We start from the raw sequence: 19,139 nt of genomic DNA on the forward strand, positions 1-19,139 counted from the left end.
GGTACTGGTGCTGTTACTGGTGGTGGTGCTGGTGCTGGTACTGGTATTGGTACTGGTGCTGGTGCTGGTACTGGTGCTGGTACTGGTGCTGGTGCTGGTACTGGTGCTGTTACTGGTGCTGGTACTGGTGCTGTTACTGGTACTGGTACTGGTACTGGTGCTGTTACTGGTACTGGTACTGGTGCTGGTGCTGGTACTGGTACTGGTGCTGTTACTGGTGCTGGTGCTGGTACTGGTACTGGTACTGGTGCTGGTGCTGGTACTGGTACTGGTGCTGTTACTGGTGCTGGTGCTGGTACTGGTGCTGTTACTGGTGCTGGTGCTGGTGCTGGCGCTGGTGCTGGTGCTGGTGCTGGTGCTGGTACTGGTGCAGTGAACCAATCAATGGGAGGTTTAACTGACAACGTACGAGGGACACCGAGGACACTGGACAGTAACATGAGGTAAGACGGGGGGCGTTCACAGAATACTACTTCCTGTTTATCATCCTAACAAATGTCATCATGAAACTTCACCTGCTTCTCACATTACAGTGTCACTTCTCATTAACAGCCTGAAACATGATGATAAATATTGTGGACTGATCTTTACTGCAGCATGAAGACACTTCTGTCCTGCGTCTGTCTGAGAGACGCTCAGCTTCTTATGACAATATTGACTTTAAACAAAGTTACACCACCACAAAAAGTTCAAGGTCACTTAGAAATGTCCTTGTTTTTCATGGAAAAGCCTCATTTATTCAAATAAAATAACATTCAATTGATCAAAAATCCAGTTTGCACATTATTAATGAGGTAAATTATATTCTAGCAGGAAATGCTGATTTTCATTGGAACATGAACATTTGTGTCAGAGGACCAGAGTCCCCATCACTCCTGTGGTCCAATAACACAGTGTGTTAGATCATCAAGTGTGTTGGGATAAAAGGCTCATTGATCATTAAACAACCTTTAGAAGACACTAACTCATTTTATTTACAGGACGCCTGTGGAGGAGAGAAGACGAAGAGAAGAGGAGATCGCTACAAGTCAAAATCTACTTCAGGAGAAGAGAGTAAACCTGAAGACTCAAACAGATCAGAGACATGTGATCAAACAATGTGATCAATCTGCACAGACTGGAGGTGATCAGGGAGATGAGCAGAGGGATGATGAGGATGAAGAGAGAGATCAGGAGAAAGACAAGACTTACAGTGAGGAAGAGGAGAGTGATAGTGAGGAAGAGGAGAGCAAGCAGACTGGTAGAAAGAGAAAGAAAAAGTATCATCAAAAGAACAGAACATCGAATAGACAAATCCAAACTGTGGATCAGTGTGAGATCAACCCAACACCTCCTGGAACAATCAGGCTCGGGTTTCTTAATGTTCAGTCGATGAACAAAAAAGAAAATGTGATCTCAGAGCTCATAAAACAAAACAAACTGGACCTCTTACTCTTAAACGAGACGTGGCTCAAAAGGAAAAAATTAAAAGTCCTCCACAAGGCTTCACCGAAGGGTTTCAAGGCTCACTATCAGGTGAGGCCGGGTAAAAAAAGAGGAGGAGGGGTGGCGAATCTGTTCTTAAAGGCATTGCAGAGAAAACCAAAATCCTCAGACTCTTCAGGCAAAAAGATAAAGACAACGACCTTTGAGTTTGTTGTCACAGAGCTGCAACATGACGACTGGAACCAACCGGTCCTGATCATCAACCTGTATCACCCACCAGGAAACAGCAAGGAAGAATTCAGAAAGTTTCTGAATGAGTTTCAAAGTCTCCTGGATGAAGTCGAGAATTACAGCAGCTTCATTGTGACTGGAGATTTCAACATCCATGTTAATAAAGTCAGGAGGTCCAATAATAAAGACAGGAGGTCCTATACTGATGAGTTTTATCATGTTTGGCCGCTCTATAACCTCACGCAGCATGTAGAGGAGCCAACACATGAAGCAGGTAACACTCTGGATCTGGTCCTCACCAGAAATGTTGAAGTCTCTGGTCTCTTTGTTCAGGATGATGGAGTATCAGATCATTACACCGTTTATTTCTATGCAAAGCCAAAAGATACAACAGACAAAACTGAAGAAAATGAGAACGAAGAGCAGAAACCATTCAGAGAGACGGAGGAATAGAAACTGAATAATTCTCTGAACTGTGAAAGAAGCTGATTGATCTTTAATATCTCACCTGATGTAACTGTGATCAATGAAGTTTCTACAAACTATTAGATCCATCTGATCAAACAAGGTGGTTATTTTTATCCGATCATTAACTAAAGATTCAATTTAAATGAAACATGTTGCTAAAATAAAGTATTTATCAAAATAAGTCATGAGAACAAGAGCAGAGAGAGAAAACAGAGAGCTGAAGTCTGATCATTGTTTCTGAATGGAGACGCTCACAGACACATTTACTCAGACGTCCATCAGAAGCTCCGCCTCCGACCCTCACCTCTGATGGCCTCACCTGCTTCAGTCCTCCCTCCTCTGAAGATGCTCTCACATTAGTGACGTCTAACCAGCCACCAGCTGTTCCCTGGCTGTTTCTCTCTTGTGACAAATGTACTTATTGTAAATCATATCGGACACAAGTGTCTGTTAAATGTCTCCAATGGAAATGTAAATATAAATGTGATTGGTTTGTTTTATTTTGGCGGGGTGTGAGATTGTGAGAACACCTTCCTGTGTCATTTGTGTCATTTTTACAGCACAAAACAGAAAACTTATTCTCACACACACACACACACACACACACACACACACACTGTGTATATAATCATGTTTAACCACAGTCTATGTACTGAGTTATTGTTTGTCACAGGAAGTGAAAAACAAAAGTCAAACAATCAGAATAATTGTGATCTTATTGTTTGTGCTCAGTAAAAGACTTTTGAACCTTCATGCTGTCTGTTGTTTTGTTTTGTGTTTGATTTATTTTGAAATCATTCCTGTGTTATCATACATGTTCACACATGCATGTGTGTGATGTGATGAAGAGGCAGTTTGCTGGAACATCAGCAGCTACACTGACTTTCATCCTCATTGTTCTGAGTTTGATCTTCACACCAGGTCACAGAACACTGAACTTCACATTCAGGTTAAACTGAGCATCAGAATCAGTCGTGAGACGAGCGGCAGGTGAGTCAGGTGAGCTCTGCAGCCAAGTCAGGAGTCTTCTGTCAGAAATGTGTGTCCAGTTTTCATCAGTGTGCTGCAACTGATATTAAATTCTGCGTGCGCAACAGAGAGCAGGTGTGCTACAGCAGCTGAGCAGCAGGGGGCGCCACCAGCCCGTCTGTGCTCATCTGGGTTTACTTTCACTTTCGACGGTCAGTCAGAAGCTCTGCAGACTGGAACTGGACCGGAACATCTGGACACGTCTCCCCGAGCTGAGGTAAAAATCTCTGTTCACCTGAAGAAGCTTGTTAATCCGTCTGACTGCCTGTTGTCGCCCTCAGCTGCCAGGCTGAGATCAGACCACGTGATTGATTATAGAACGAGATGATGATTAACTGTGTGACAGTAAAGAGTTGATGCACCTTTACACTGTAGCAGTGGACTGACTTTATTCACGTTTCTCATGTTTCTCACAACACGCAACAGGCAGGATCAGTTTGAGTTACATGAACACTTTGAATTGTTTAACCATCTAAATTCCTTGAAGAACAAACAATGAACACTGTGTAAAATAATCGATGATTTATCTGTGAGCTGATATTACTGTCTGATATCAGCCTATCACAGATATATTGGCATCAACGTATATATATAGTCCGATATGCACCGATATGATTTATATTTAAAATCTATCATGCAGAAAAACATGTTTGGGGTAATTTAAATTGGTGTAGTGACACAGTTTGTCCAGCAGAGTGCGCTTCGATGGGGATAAAACAGCTGGTGTGAAATTTAACAGCTGCCTCACTAATAAACTACAAACCAACATAACACAGCCGCCATGTTCTGAACAGACAAAACACTCACAAAATAAACATTTTAGAACATGAATAGAAACTTTAGTTGATCTGGTATGGATATCCACAACTCGTATTATGACTAGTAAAGTTGTGGACATCTGTATATATATTGTGGATATCCATAATGACAGTTTTGCTAGTCACAATGTAGTTTTGGATATTCAAAATTACATTCTGGATGTCTGGAATAGTTTTTCATTTCAGATGTCTGAAATGAAAATTATGACCAGTAACAACTGGACTCAAGATTCAAACTGAATTGCAGATATCAGCAGTACGTATCCAGTCTAGTTATTAAATGTTAATAGGCAGCCAGTTCGGATGTCACGTCACAAATAAATGAAGGTGTTGTCACTCTGCACGGTTCTTCTGGGACACTCTGGGTCCGGTCCGTTCGTGTGGATACCACTTTACATGTAATACCCAGAGGTACCCAAGCGCATGGAGACGTTGATCCCTGATGGCAGCAGGATGATGGTCGCTGCCGTACCACCAAAACTGCTTAGGAACGACTCGATCCCAATCTGAACAATCTTTACCGTGTGTCGGAAAAGTCTGATCCATGGAGCCACCTCACAGCCTGCAGAACTCAACGGACCTGCCACCAGTGCCCTGGTCCTCCTCGGACTGGGCTGTTCCAGCATCTGATTGATCATATTAGGACCTGTGGAGGTGAAACCGACACTATGAGCACTTTATCATGTTCCTCCAACCATCCCAGGGTTAAGATTAGAGCTTAGAGGTTAGAGGGGAGCTGCTGTTGCCATGAGGGGGGTGTATTTGGTCTCTGCAGTGTTGGTCCACTAGCATCCACATGAACACCTGGACTCAAGGTTTTCCAGCAGAACATTGTAAGGAGACGATCGAAGTTGATCACTTCACCTGTCAGCGGTTTTAATGTCGCGGCTGTACGAAGCTTCAACACATGCAGCTGCAATGTTCTCTGATCATTTGGCTGAAAATGTTCACTGGATGATGTTTTGTGTGTTGCAGTGTCAAACTCCATCCTCCATCTTTGATCTGATCCTGAAAATAAGAAGATGGGTAACGAGCTGAGTGCAGAGGAGAGGAGGGACATGGAGAAGAGACGCATGGACCACTTTGGGCGTCATATCAGCGAGGGTCAGAACCTGAGAGTCAACAGAACCATCAGGATGCTCACCAGTCTGGACTCTTCTGACCACCTGACACAACACTACGAAAGGAGGAGAACGGAGGCGGGAAGCAGAGCTGCAGACTGGATCCAGAGGCTGGTGGAGCAGCTGGGGGCCTTGACTCCAGCTCCTGAGCTGGCGGGCCTCGGAGCGCTGGCCATCGCCATCATCATCGACAGCAACTCCTCCGGTCCACCTGAGGAGAGCACGAAGGAGGCTCTGAGGTGTGTGTTTGCTGAGGAGAAGGCCTCCGAGGTCTGGGATCACATCGACGAGTGTCTGAAGAGATGCGTGATGCACGTCGACAACACGGAGGAGCTGCTGGGCGACATCAGAAGGATCGAGGTCCAGCTGAGCGCCGCCATCACCAGGCTGAAGAACTCCATGGTGAGGGACGGGCACATGACGTCTGAGGCTCTGAAGGCCTGGGTGAACGGGGCAGCCTTCCACATCCAGGTGCTGATTCACCTGGTGAGACTGGGAGGGATTCAGAGCTGTGATCCTGTGGAGAGACTCATCTCTGCTTACCTGAGCGACCTGGACCTGCTGTTTGAGAAGCACAAGGAGGTGATAAGAGAGAAGTGCAGAAAAACCAAAGTGTACAACAGCATAGGAACTGCACTGGACAATCCGTGGGAAAACCTTCTGGTGGATCACTACCTGGTGGATGATACTTCAGAATGGCATGAGCTGTCATTATGTTTGACCTTTGAACAATATTGTGAGGTTTATTATGATCGCAGGTACGTCACACAGAAGCTGGAGACTCAGACTTACTTCAGCGACATGAGAAGGGACCTGCAGCAGCTGGTTGATCAGAGAGGCTCCTTTAATGTCCACTGAGAGGCTGAGAGACCTGCAGAGACACCAGGGGGACCACACCTGTCCCAGCTCACCTGTGTCCTGACTCAGACCAGCACAGGGCTGTCCACATACTTTAGGCCATGTCTCCTAATTGATGTCAAATGAAAATCAATAACAATAAATGTTTTTTGTCTGACTGGAGGATTGAGACTGTGACATCATCACTGTTTACCGTCCTGCTGTGTATTCAATCAGTAATCAATAATCAATAAGCTAACACTTCTCTCTGCGTGTCTTTATAAACTCTTCTTCTTCTCTCCTCTCTGTCCTCTGCTCAGTAACATCCTCTCTCCGCCTACACTTCCCACAATCCCTCTGTGCCTGACTGCAGCGGGCGGCTCCACGTGCTCGGGGATTTAAACAGGTCTGTACTACAGGAGGGGCGGGAAAGTGTGTCACTGGGGCACGAGGCGCTCCCCGCGGTCACGTGGTCCCGTTTTCTGCCGCGTGCGGGGCCGGCGGCCCCCGCAGCAGCCTGCGTGATGCGCGCGCGCCTTGTTTGAAAAAAAACCTCCAGGCAGAGACAGAGAGGCGCGTGCAGTGAATGACAGGCTCCTCGTGCGGCAGACAGACACCAGTGAAGAAGAAGAAGAAGAAGAAGAAGAAGAAGAAGAAGAAGAAGAAGAAGAAGAAGAAGAAGAAGAAGAATGGAGTAAACCGAACACACTGCTGCGGGTTCGGTTCTGATCTGCGTTCATGTCGGAAGTATCCGGGATTTATTGAAACGGCTCTCGTGCGGCTCTGTCGGAGGTCAGGATGACGACGGCCATGGACACAAACAACAACAACAACAACAACACAGGTAAACAACTACAACACAGGTAAACAACAACAACCCTCCTCGCCGGTTCATCCTCCGGTTCGGAACCAGGTGACGTCGCGGTGCGCGTGAGTGTACGGCCCGGTGTGGAGGGCAGGAAGTGTGTCAGCTTCAGCTTCATGTTTGGTCACTTGTGTTCTGTAAAACTGTCAGATTCTTTGCGGGAGTTCTGCTGGAGTGGGTCAGAACGCACCTGAGTGACTCGCATCAGGTTAGATTCTGCCTGCAGTCAGCTGAACTCTGGGTCCGATAACTACACAGGTTATCAATACATAAATCGATATGAGAGTGTACCGCCGCAGACTATGACACCAGAGGAAATCTGTCGGTGGACGTGCGGAAGAATCCGATCAGACAAAATCTATCGATCAGTCCGCTGTTGCGTCTGAGAGTCAACAGGGACGCGACAGAATCATTAAATGTGCTGATAAATGAATGGAGTCTGGTGCGCAGAGCGGACACACACATCAAAGCAGATCGATCTGACTGATGTGTTTCTCGGTCCTGATGTGTTGCGTGTGTATTGGTTCGGTTCCGGTTAAACATTAAAGTAACGTGACGTATGGAGGACGCTGCAGTCGTGCAGAGGATAAGAAGCCGCGTGCAGCTGCAGGCTGACAGCCTCGCGCACATGTCGGCGTGTCTGAGGCGGGTCGTCACGGGGACGTCACCGTGATTCCGGTTGTGTTTCGAGGAACTGGGTCATGATGGCAGCGGCTCGGTCGCTGGGTCGCTCGGTGTCAGGTGGACCAGCGGGTGTGTGTGTGTGTGTGTGTGTGTGTGCCGGTTCACATGCAGCGGCTCACCGGGCCATGTGCGCTTTGTTTTCACTTCGCTCCGCGCGCTCTGATTGGCTGCTGGTCACACTGAGCTCATTGCGTAATTCTCCTTCTCCTCCTCCTGCTCCTCCTCTTGCTCCTTCTTCTCCTCCTGCTCCTTCTCCTCCTCTCGGTATGATCGTGTGTCTGATCCGATCAGAGATGCTTCTTACATTCTGCAGCAGAAATCAATAATCGATAACTGGCGGCATTATTGATAAGTACAGTCTGATATATGATCAGGTACCACCACGTGCGTGCGTGCGTGCGTGTGTGTGCATCCATTCAAAACTGCATTTGATTTTCTATAAATTTAAAGTTCAGCATGTTTTATCTCTTCACCTGTAATAAGAATCATAGAGAGGAAATGAACCTCAGAACAACTTCTCCGATGACTTCAGTTACGAGTTACTGAGCATGTTCAGATGACTCGGTGTTTACAGGCTGTCAGTGGTGCCGGGTCAAAGATCCGGTGGCGTTTTAGGCCAAGCAGCACATTTTGTAATCAGTTTATTTAATCATCACTCTCATGCTGATTATTGATAATCAATAATCAGTTGAGCCCTGATTAAAACCACACACACGTTTTCGTGTTGTATGATAAAATATATTCACACAGCGTCTGTTATAGATATAAAAGCACACATTATTGCTATTAAATATATAAAACTGCTATCTGCTTCAGTTTATAGAGGCAGATATTTAGTTTTAGTTTAAGTTAGTTCTCTCTATGTTTGGTTCTGAAGATGTTTCTGGTGGGTTAGGGTCAGTTTGGTGGGAGACGGAGCTCCTCCTCATGCATGTTTTGCCACGTGCAGCCAAAACAAACAAACAAACAAACATCCATTAAAAATCTCTAGAAAGCCGACTGAAGACTTCCCCAACAGAATATTAACATATCAGCCTTCCCAAAGTGACATCACACAAGTTACGTTACGTAGTTCGGTTTGTTTGGTTCCTGGTTTGGGTTGAAAACATGATGTTACATCACTACTCGTCATATCACGTGTTGGTTACGTTATTGGTTTGGTCAGAGTTAGAAGTAGTTCATGTTTTACTTAGAATTTTACCAATATAGTTAATATTTTAACAAATATTAGCTGTTGGTGAACACTGTTGAGTGCAGGCAGAGACGTCGCTTTGTGTTTCTGAGCGCACATTTATCTTCTTTCTGTGGTTGTTTCAGAATCTCATCGTCTCATTTTGCATCTCTGAGGTCGTTTTGTGTGTCTCTGTGTGTCCTGCAGGAATCTGATCCGTGGTTGTGTTTAGTGTCCGTGTGTGTGTGTTGGTGATGAATGGAGGGAACGTGAGCGAGGGGCAGCAGAAGGAGGTGTGTGTGTGTGTGTGTGTGTGTGTGTGTGTGTGTGTGTGTGTGTGTGTGTGTGTGTGTGGGCGGGCCGGACTCGAGCCAGTCCCGTTGCAGAGTCTGCTGTGTGGAGGAGGCACGTGGCTCAGGGGTGTGACTGCTGACAGCACAGAGCGCCTCCTCACCCTCCTCACCCTCCTCACCCCCGTCTGCAGGAGGGAGGGACATCACACGACAGATATCTGTAATACACCTCGTACTTTCATTAAGTGAATCGTCCTGTCGTTGTGATATTTACGTGTTTTGTTGCCACAAACACTCATAAGAGCTGAACGTGTGTCAGCGAGCTGTTTCCTCCGGTGAGGTCGTGTCTGTGTGGAAACAGACTCGAGATGAGAATATAAAGCAGGACGGGTTACCTTAAAGGAACAGTTCAACAGTTTTAAATGTCATCACGAACATTAATAATCATATTTCCTCTCAGTTTCTGATGAATCATTAAGTCACCGGTCGTGTTTGAAACATATGATCCACTTATTTAACTGTAAATGTTATCGACCATTCAGCAGCAGGACGTGAATCTGTTTATTATTCACATCAACAGCATGACTGAACGTGCACGTGATGCTCAGACAACATGTGTTTATTGTGTTTGTGTCACTGCTCGTATCAGCGGCATGTTCCTCTGTGTGTGTGTGTGTGTGTGTGTGTGTGTGTGTGTGTGTGTGTGTGTGTGTGTGTGTTTATCACCCCAGACAGCCACGTGCAGCGCTGACACGTGGGAAACTGCTGCTGCAGGATGAGAACACTCTACATTTACATCTGCAGTGTGAACACGAGCAGCAGCTCCACTGTGACTGTACCAACATGCCGTCACGTTACCAGGCTGCTGTCACCTGCAGACCACGGTCACACCTGTCGGTCCACATCTCACTCTTTCTTCTTCTTCTTCCTCTTCTTCTTCAGCTCATAAAGCAGAGCACAGGGGTATAAACAGGTGTTTCTGTGCACAGGTGTCAGAGGTTTGAACCAGTTTCAGAAAACAGTTAACAGAAAATGAGAGCAAACACTTGTTAATCATTTGGTTTATTAATGTCAACAGTGGGGCGGTTCTCCCGTCAGGTGCAACAAGATGATGTTTCAAACACTGATTTAAACTCACAGAACCATGAAGGAGCAGGAGAACGTGGTTCTGTGAGAAGGTGAAGTTGTTCTCTCTGCGACTCACTGATGAGACTGTTCTGGGTTTGTGGACTCTGACACCCTCAGACGTCTGCAGGTCTGCAGTCAGAAATAAAACATACATATATTTATATATTTATATTTAACATCGGGCCTCATGCTGTCACATCACTGGACGTCATGTTAGCTTCCTGTTTACATGGTCGGTTGCTGTCAATTGGACGAAGTCACAGATGTTTCCTAGCAACAGATTCACACATTCAAATGTTCACTGTCCTCACCGTCCAGCCTGATGGATCAGAAACGGGTCGACAAGAACTGAGGCAGGACTCTGGACACTGTGTGTGTGTGTGTGTGTGTGTGTGTGTGTGTGTGTGAGCGTGTGTGTGTGAGCATGTGTGAACATGCGTGTGTGTCCATCTGTTCATCACTCTGTTGCCGATCATCTCCTCCTCACGTGGAGTTTAACACCTCCTGTCTGCCATCATTCAGCTCTGAGGCGTCTGAGGAGCAGCCTGTAAGATCTGACAAGAACAGACATCTGCTGAAGATAGCATGCTAACAGCTAGCCTGCTAACAGCTAGCCTGCTAACAGCCCTGTGTCTCTCAGAGGTGTCAGTTTGACAGTCTGTCGCTTCAGTTCTCTACTGAGTCTAATAATCAACAACATAAACTCATAAATGTGAGGAAAGGAAATATTTTGACTCCTATTTTCATTATAAGCAGAAAAATCCAACCGTCCACCGTCTGAACTCAAGTTTGTGTCTCTGACTGAACTCAGACCAGTTTAATCTGCTCGTTAACTCATCGTCAGACTCGCTTCATTCAGACTGGACTCAAACAAGGTCACCGTCACCAGAACAGTTCTGGTTTGTCTCCACAGTCTCCTCTGGTTCGGTCTATATCAATCCTCAGTTCACAGTAACATGTGAAGATATTCTGTCTCTCCACGCTGATGATGTCCGACTCTCTCTCTCTGTCCTCTCCTGATGTGTCTTCTGTCCCTGGAGTCATAGTCCTGGTCAGAGCCGCTGTAAATCACCTCTGTAGAGTAAATCGCCTCTGTGGTGTAAATCACCTCTGTAGAGTAAATCACCTCTGTAGTGTAAATCACCTCTGTAGTGTGTCCTCTGTCTTCACACTGATCTGTGTTTCTGTCAGAGTTCAGTCCCAGTCCGGTGTGCTGAGTCCAGTCAGCCAGCAGCACCACTTAGCTCCACGGCTAACTGAGCTAACAGCAGTTGATGGTTACTGTGAGGATGTTTCTGGCCACAGGAGGCAGATCTCTGAGGTGTCTATAATATATACTATGTGAATTTAATGTTCCATTTGTATATAAGTGAATTAGTTATTGTCATCCTCAATTTCCACCACTATGTGGTGCTATAGTAAAGGAAAGTGTGTTTTGGTTTATAACTCACATATACTTTGTACTGCTGAGTTCTGCTGAGTCTTGTGGGATAGGCCACGCCCATTTCCGCCTACCATTTTTTCCGCAGATTCACAAAATGTCGCATACCCACTTTTTTGAACTCCTCCCTGGCGACATCACTGAGTAAGTATTTTATATCTCAACATCGATTGGTTGGATTAAGCCAAAACTGCCCTCCTGAAGACAGCTGACAAAACTGAAAAATGACCAGCAGGTGGCGCCAAATTACTCCCACATAATATGGCTGACATATAAACCTTATATCTAGTGTTCCCTAAATTCAGCTGAATTATGTGAAGTAGGCCGTGCCAACTTTTGCAGTACATTTCCATTCGCAAAATGGCAAAAAATGAAACGCGTACTTTTCCAACTCCTCGTAAGCCATTCAACCGATTTGCACCAACTTTGCAAGTAGCATCTGCAGACAAGACTTATCAAAAGTGTTCACCTACATCACACCTGGTGGCCGTGGTGGTGCAGTCCATTTTGATGCTTCGCCATAAAACCATCAAGTCATTAAAACTTCCACCTATAATTAGCCATTTACTCCAAATTGCTCAAACACATAGAGGGTGTTGCCCTCAATACATCTACGCAGCACACCCCGCCGGCAGCATGCCCTGATGCTCCTGGACTGCCAGGGCCCGTTCATCGCTGCTTGCAGCTTTAATTACTTGTTTATGTTATTAGATAAACTGTCATCTGTATATGAATCTACAGAAACTATCAGGAGGAGGGGGAGGAGTCAGGCTGACCACAAAGAGCACACACACAAGCACACATACACACACACACACGGGGCTCCGCCCCTCATGCCCAGCAGTGTGAGGTCATTGAACCAATACTGAACTGAACCACACAAACATCTGTCCAATCACAGGTCAGCTGTAAGAACAGGTGTGAGTGTCTCCTGTGAATGTTTGGTTCAGCCACAATAGCACCAGACTCCATTCACAAATGTAGTGATTTTAAGAGTTGTTGAGTTAAACAAACTTTATAAACTCTGTGAAACTCTGTCTCTGACTCTTTCTGCATTATTTGGACCTTCATGTTAATTCAGCAAATGTTCTGCATGAACTTCTCTCTGTCTTTGAGTAGAAACATGGAGTCTGTTTGTTTATCAGCGTTTTTATTTGCATATAGAACAGGAAGTGACATCAGATCTGGACTCATGTTAGCTGAACACTGATCGATCTTTCAGGACGGATGTTGTGTGTTGCTGGATCATCATCACGCCTCCTCACACTCTCTCCTCTCCCTCTCTGCAGGAGGTGTGATCTCTTACGTGGGTCCATGTGGAGGCTCTCCGACCCGGACCAGTCCAGTCTCCATGTACAGTGAGAACTCCAACTCCCAGCCCTGCTTCACCTCCTCCTCCTCCTCCTCCTCTTCAACTCCATCCTTCCTCAGCAGCAGCTCCAGTTCGGGCTCTGCAGGAGATGACGGCTCCTCCTCGGCCTCCTCCTCAGCAGGAGGTTCTCCTCGAGGCCGAGACGACGGAGGCTCTCTGAGGGTGTCGCCCAGCAAGTCTGTGGCCAGTCTGACCAGTAAGAACCTGATTATTACCCAGCAGCAGATTTATCTCCTGCACACTCTGTTGTTGTTCTCGCACCACACGCCTGCAGCAGAGTTCAGAGTGATGCTAAGAAAATGTAATGAAGCACACGACTGCAAACATGGAGACGTGATGTTCGTGTACCGAGCAGCAACAAACTTCTTTTCATTTCCTTCCTTATGTCACAAACAACGACTCTTCACTACGGCAACTCAGAGGGGACATACTCTTTTATTTAAATGACAATGTTATGATGGTCAGGGCTCAGAGGTCGATGACTGTCAGCCAGCAGCCCAACCTTCACCTCCTGAAGGTCCTGCGCCCCCTCGTCAAACTACCTCTTTTATTTTCAATGAGCCAAATTACTACTGCAGAGTGAGTACGTGCAGCTGACTGATCGAGTGTGTGTGTGTGTGTGTGTGTGTGTGTGTGTGTCGTCTACACTGAGGACACACACTGACGCCTTTACCACGGCTCCATTAACATGTGTGTGTGTGTGCGTGTGTGTGTGTGTTTCAGAGCTGAATGGCATCGTGCTGCTGTGTAAAGTCTGCGGTGACGTGGCTTCAGGTTTCCATTACGGAGTCCACGCCTGTGAAGGCTGCAAGGTGAGACATCACACACACACACACACACACACGCACACACACACACAGACAACTAACTAGTCAGAGTAAGTTTAGAGTAAGAGGGCTGCGTCAAGCTAAAGCTAGCGATGGCTCCACGTCTGAAATTGTTCAAGAACCCAAACTGTAGTTCCATCACCAGAACTGTCCACTTAGACGGCACACTGAAGCCTTCACTGCTGCTCCATTAATGTGTGTGTGTGTGTGTGTGTGTGTGTGTGTGTGTTTGTGTGTGTGTGTTCCTGCAGGGTTTCTTCCGTCGCAGCATCCAGCAGAACATCCAGTACAAGAAGTGTCTGAAGAACGAGAGCTGCACCATCGTCAGGATCAACAGGAACCGCTGCCAGCAGTGTCGCTTCAAGAAGTGTCTGTCTGTGGGCATGAGCCGCGACGGTGAGACCTCACCTGTCTATCTCTACACCTGTCTGTTTGCACACCTGTCTGTCTGCACACCTGTCTGTCTCTACACCACAGAAAAAAAGTTAGCATGCAGTTTCTGATCTGTAACATCTTCTCCTCGCACAGCGGTTCGTTTCGGGCGGATCCCAAAGCGTGAGAAGCAGCGGATGTTGGCTGAGATGCAGAGCGCCATGAACAACATGGTGAACAACCAGCTGCAGAGCGACTTCCAGCTGGCCAGCCTCTCCTCTTCATCCTCCTCCTCTTCATCCTCCTCCTCCTCCTCCTCTCCCTGCCTGGGGGTGACCATAGCCCCTCAGCCACAGCCCTCCGCTCTGCCCCTCGCTCCTTCCTCCCCCTCTCCTCTGACGGCAGCCACCTCCTCCTCACCCCCTCCTCTTCCTCCTCCACCCTGTCAGAGCCCCTCCCCCTCCTCCTCCCCTCCTCCCAGTCCCGGGTTGGAGTCCACCATCAGCACCATCGCACGCGCTCACCGTGAGACCTTCCTGTACGCTCACGACAAGCTGGCCAATCCCCACACATCACCTCAGCAGCAGCAGAATAACCACACCCACCACTACAACGGGGAGGCGGAGCCCTGGGGGCCAAACCGCTGCCCCAACGGTTTCCATGCCAACGGCCTCAATACCATCTATCACCATAACAACAACCTGGGGACGGGTCGCCACCTGCCGCCAGACAACGACCGAAACATCACGCATCATCAGCACAGCAACGGGAGGCGGAGCCTGCAGCACAGTAACGTGACTGCAGGAGACAGACTCAGTGATCATGTGACTGCGGGGCAGAACTGTCCAATGAAGAACCAAACAGGGATAGTGCTGGTAAGGACCAATCAGATATATAGGCTGCTGAGCCCCGCCCTCTTTAGTTGCTGTTGCTAACCTGTCAATCTTTTTAATTGTCACACAACTTTATTGACACTTTACAATGACAACAGTGCAGTGTTACAAAGATCATAGCAATCAGATGCTAACAGACTGAGGCTAAAGCTAACAGGCCCCAGGTCACACTAAGAAACTAAGCTAACATGTTCATTGTTTGAATCTATCAACACCAGCACCTGTCACTCTTTACTGTTGCTAAGCTGTGATTGGACAGTTTAATTGACCACTCCTCTCTCTCCAGGCCTGTCCAATGAACATGCAGCCTCACGCTGACCCCTCAAAGACGCCCCAGGAGATCTGGGAGGACTTCTCTCTGTCCTTCACGCCCGCAGTGAAGGAGGTGGTGGAGTTCGCCAAACATATCCCAGGATTCAGTTTTCTGTCCCAGAACGACCAGGTCACCCTGCTCAAAGCCGGCACCTTCGAGGTACGACGGCGTAGCATCACACAGGAAGTCCTCGTTCCTCTCCAAAGCAACACTGATCACAGGAGTGAAGTCTCCACTGATCCGACGAGACAACATTTAACTAATCTAACAGTGTTAGCCTGCACGAGCTCGATCCAGCGTCATGGATGTAAATACAATGGACTGCAGCTCGATGGAGCTAACATCTCCTCCTTCCTCTTTCAGGTGCTGATGGTGCGCTTCTCGTCCCTGTTCAACGTGAAGGAGCAGACGGTATCCTTCATCTCTGGCGCCACCTACAGCCTGGCGGAGCTGAGGGCGATGGGGATGAGCGAGCTGCTGGGCGCCATGTTTGACTTCAGCCACAAGCTGGCCACACTGGAGCTGAGCGCCCAGGAGCTGGGACTGTTCACCGCCGTGGTGCTGGTGTCTGCAGGTGAGGCGGGTGCTCACCTGTTCTCTGATCATTGTGTTAGTCAGCCGGTGTCTCATTAACATGCTGTGAACGTTACTTTTCTGTGTAACACTGTGTTGTGCAACTTTCTACAACACTTCAAAGTCAGATCAAGTTTTTTATAATGTTAGAAATTAAGAACTGATTGAATCTTTTGCCTCAAGTGTTTTCATTAATCTGTCCAGGATGTTAATCTGTTTTTATCACTCCATGTAACTGACCAGCTTCTGTCCTCCTCCTCTCCTCAGATCGGTCCGGTATCGAGAATGTGGCGTCGGTGGAGACGCTGCAGGAGAACTTGATCCGAGCGCTGCGCTCGCTCGTCAGCAACAACCATCAGGGGAACGTGGAGTCGCCGCGCTTCACCAAACTGCTGCTGAAGCTGCCCGACCTGCGGACGCTCAACAACATGCACTCAGAGAAGCTGCTGTCCTTCCGTATCGACGCTTGATGACCTCACTGATGATGTCACTGGCTTTACGCACAGACTCAGATCAGCGTCACTTCCTGTGCCTGCTGATGATGATAAATATCACACGGTGCTCTCCATCGCCATGACAACGGCTCATTACATCATTGTCCCTGATGTTATGGTAATGCTGATGATGTCATCAACAGAAGTGTTCAGCACACAGCTTGCCGCCAAAATAAGAGTCTGTAGTGTGCAGATTACATCCTGACAGGCCAACTTACAGGAACAGCGCGAGTCCTTAAGCATTTAAGAGTGTTTAGCTTAGCTTAGCACAAAGACTGGAAGTAGGGGGAAACTGTTAGCCTGTTGCTGTGAAAAATAATGCTGAAAATGCTTTCATCAGCCCGCGGGTCAGGTGTGCATTTATTATTAAATTGTGATATTCAGGTATGTGGGAAGTTTTTAACTTAAAAAGAAAAACTGAGACCCTCAAATAAAGATAGATTGGTTCAAAGAAAGTCTGATTTCCATTCAATCCTGACGGACTCACAGCCGTTCACAGAGACATGCAGGAGACACTGTGCCTTCAACCAGCCGCTCTCAGCCACGTTACCTGCTCAGGCCTGTGAGAGCTGGCCAATCAGAGCAGCCTGGGCATTATGGGAGGCGGGGTCTTAAAGAGACAGGAGGTCAGAGGCTGAACAGAGGTGCTGCAGTAACAGTATGAGAAGAATAATGTCTAGAATAAAAGTCTGAACCTGAATGTGAGCCAGCTGTGGGAACAGTACTGTGATGGTTCGACTTCAGGACAGAGCTTGTTAACTTACAACATGTTAATTAGATTCAAGTTACTATTTTTTCCTCTCTGGCTCGTCTTTGTGCTAAGCTAGCTGAGGGATGAAAACATCAGACTCTTCCAGGAGACACGACATCCACAACTTCCAAACACCGTGGTGACTCGACACAGAGAAACGCTGGTGTGGATTTATGATGTCGTCGATATTTAACTGGGAATGTTTGTTTTTGTTTGAATCCACCGACACCAGCCAATAGAGCGAAGGAACAGCAGTGACGGACAGCTCAGCTGACCAATGAGACAGAGGAGGAGAGACGCGTTTAATTAGAAAGTCAGACTCTGACCAACTTTGTGCAGCTGATCTTCTGTACAAACTGTAAATAAATCCAGTTATGCTTGAACTGTTTGAAGAACTGTGTTTGGCACAGAAAGATATATTATACATCTATATTTTTTGTTAATATGAAAATAAGCCTGTGCAAATATTATGACTGTGGGGCACAAAGTGTTTGAAACTGTGTTGAGTCTGAAATGCATCTAATGACACGAGATATTCAGATGTTTGTACTTTAACCTGTTTTATGTTGTAAAGACATTATATATAAATACAGGATATATAAATTACACTTCAGAGTTGTGAACGTCTCTTTTGTCTTCTGTCTGAAAAACACAATCACTCACTGGAGACATCGCAGCAGGGTCGCACATTATATACACCAAAAACAAATGTAGGCATCAATTAATTCATTTTATATACTTATAATTTATGTGGAGTAAATGTGACATAAATGAATTTTATTTTTTATTTTGTTCCTGTGTTTATATATAATGTGCATTAATCCCCCCATTTATTTACTGTCCCACTTCATTTTTCATTTCATTTATTAATGTGTAGTTTTTTGTTGGCGTAGAAAGTGATGTTAGTATGTTATCTTAAAGTCCACTCATTAGCATAATGAGGCAGAAGTGCATTCTGGTTTTTAGAAAGAAAATATAGAAATAAGAATTTGGGGGAAATAAATAGAGGTAAAATGCAAAGACAAAGAAATAAATACATTGACAAACTACTGACTAAAACTGTAATCTACAACAGCTACTTGTGACTGTGATAGTTCAATAATCAGGCATAAATGAATAATAATCATCAGAAATAATCAATGAAAAGTCATCGTTCACCTCCTGCACCAAAGTCACTCTGTTTTTCACTGATTCTTTAAACTCCTTCATTCTAAAACAGACCAGAAACAGAGTTCAGTTTATATCGAGAGGAAACAGAAAAACACAATCATCCTGAAGATATTATAATCATCATCATTAACAGTTATTTAATATATCTGATGATTCTGTGGCAGTCGGAGGCAGAAAACTGAGTCACCGGGATGAGAAGTGGGTCAAACTGGGGCCTCATAACCAACTTCACACTCTGCTCACTGATTGGTCCAGAGCCTCAAAACCTCGGGGTCTATGCTGACCAATGAGGAGCCAGCAGGCGGAACTTAAAGCTGTGAGACTCACACATCACTTCCTGTTTGCACTGAAGTGTAAAGTGTGTTGATTTCTTATAAAAACCTCTTACATAAACTGACCCAGTGGATTCTGCACAGCTGAGACTCTGTTAACTTCAGAACATCTGCAGCAGAACAAACACGTCCAACATGAATCAGATCAATAAAAACCAGCACAAGAGTCATTAAAACATAAAGAGGACCCATTTTCATGTCTCACAGACAGGAAGTAGAAGTCGTGTGTACAGAAGCGTGACGACAAACTGCAGATTGTAAAACATCACAGAGGAGTTTGAATCAGGAGGTCGATGAGTCTCTGTGAAGCAGAGGGAGGGGCACAGGGAGGAGGGGGAGGGGCTTCTCACATGTTATCTGATCACGTGTCAACATATGTGTGTGTTATGTCACAATGTACAGTAGGACGTGCAGCAGCACACAGACACACAGACAGCAGGACACAGTGACTCCTGGTGGCCACAGGGCAGCACTGCAGGGACAGCTTTTCAAAATAAAAGCACCATCTCGACCACACATGATTTGTTTTTA

General features: G+C 46.3%; 3 protein-coding genes across 3 annotated transcripts; all 3 read left to right on the plus strand.

The window, feature by feature from the left end:
• Positions 1 to 244: 244 nt before the first annotated feature.
• On the plus strand, positions 245 to 2,871 carry LOC119013491 (nucleolin-like). Its single transcript, XM_037088072.1, has 2 exons — positions 245 to 443; positions 981 to 2,871. Exons 1-2 carry the CDS (start codon positions 385 to 387, stop codon positions 2,107 to 2,109), a joined length of 1,188 nt encoding a protein of 395 aa, XP_036943967.1. The 5' UTR covers positions 245 to 384; the 3' UTR covers positions 2,110 to 2,871.
• A 384-nt stretch (positions 2,872 to 3,255) lies between these two features.
• LOC119013621 lies at positions 3,256 to 6,112 on the plus strand. The gene is made up of 2 exons (XM_037088319.1): positions 3,256 to 3,370; positions 4,947 to 6,112. Exon 2 carries the CDS (start codon positions 4,994 to 4,996, stop codon positions 5,948 to 5,950), a length of 957 nt encoding a protein of 318 aa, XP_036944214.1. The 5' UTR covers positions 3,256 to 3,370; positions 4,947 to 4,993; the 3' UTR covers positions 5,951 to 6,112.
• A 223-nt stretch (positions 6,113 to 6,335) lies between these two features.
• On the plus strand, positions 6,336 to 17,724 carry nr1d1 (nuclear receptor subfamily 1, group d, member 1). The gene is made up of 8 exons (XM_037088315.1): positions 6,336 to 6,773; positions 12,801 to 13,079; positions 13,607 to 13,695; positions 13,962 to 14,106; positions 14,239 to 14,957; positions 15,262 to 15,447; positions 15,652 to 15,862; positions 16,129 to 17,724. Exons 1-8 carry the CDS (start codon positions 6,728 to 6,730, stop codon positions 16,329 to 16,331), a joined length of 1,878 nt encoding a protein of 625 aa, XP_036944210.1. The 5' UTR covers positions 6,336 to 6,727; the 3' UTR covers positions 16,332 to 17,724.
• The last annotated feature ends 1,415 nt before the right edge of the window (positions 17,725 to 19,139 follow it).

Source organism: Acanthopagrus latus, chromosome 23 (genome assembly GCF_904848185.1).
Source record: "Acanthopagrus latus isolate v.2019 chromosome 23, fAcaLat1.1, whole genome shotgun sequence".
Lineage (NCBI taxonomy): Eukaryota > Metazoa > Chordata > Actinopteri > Spariformes > Sparidae > Acanthopagrus > Acanthopagrus latus.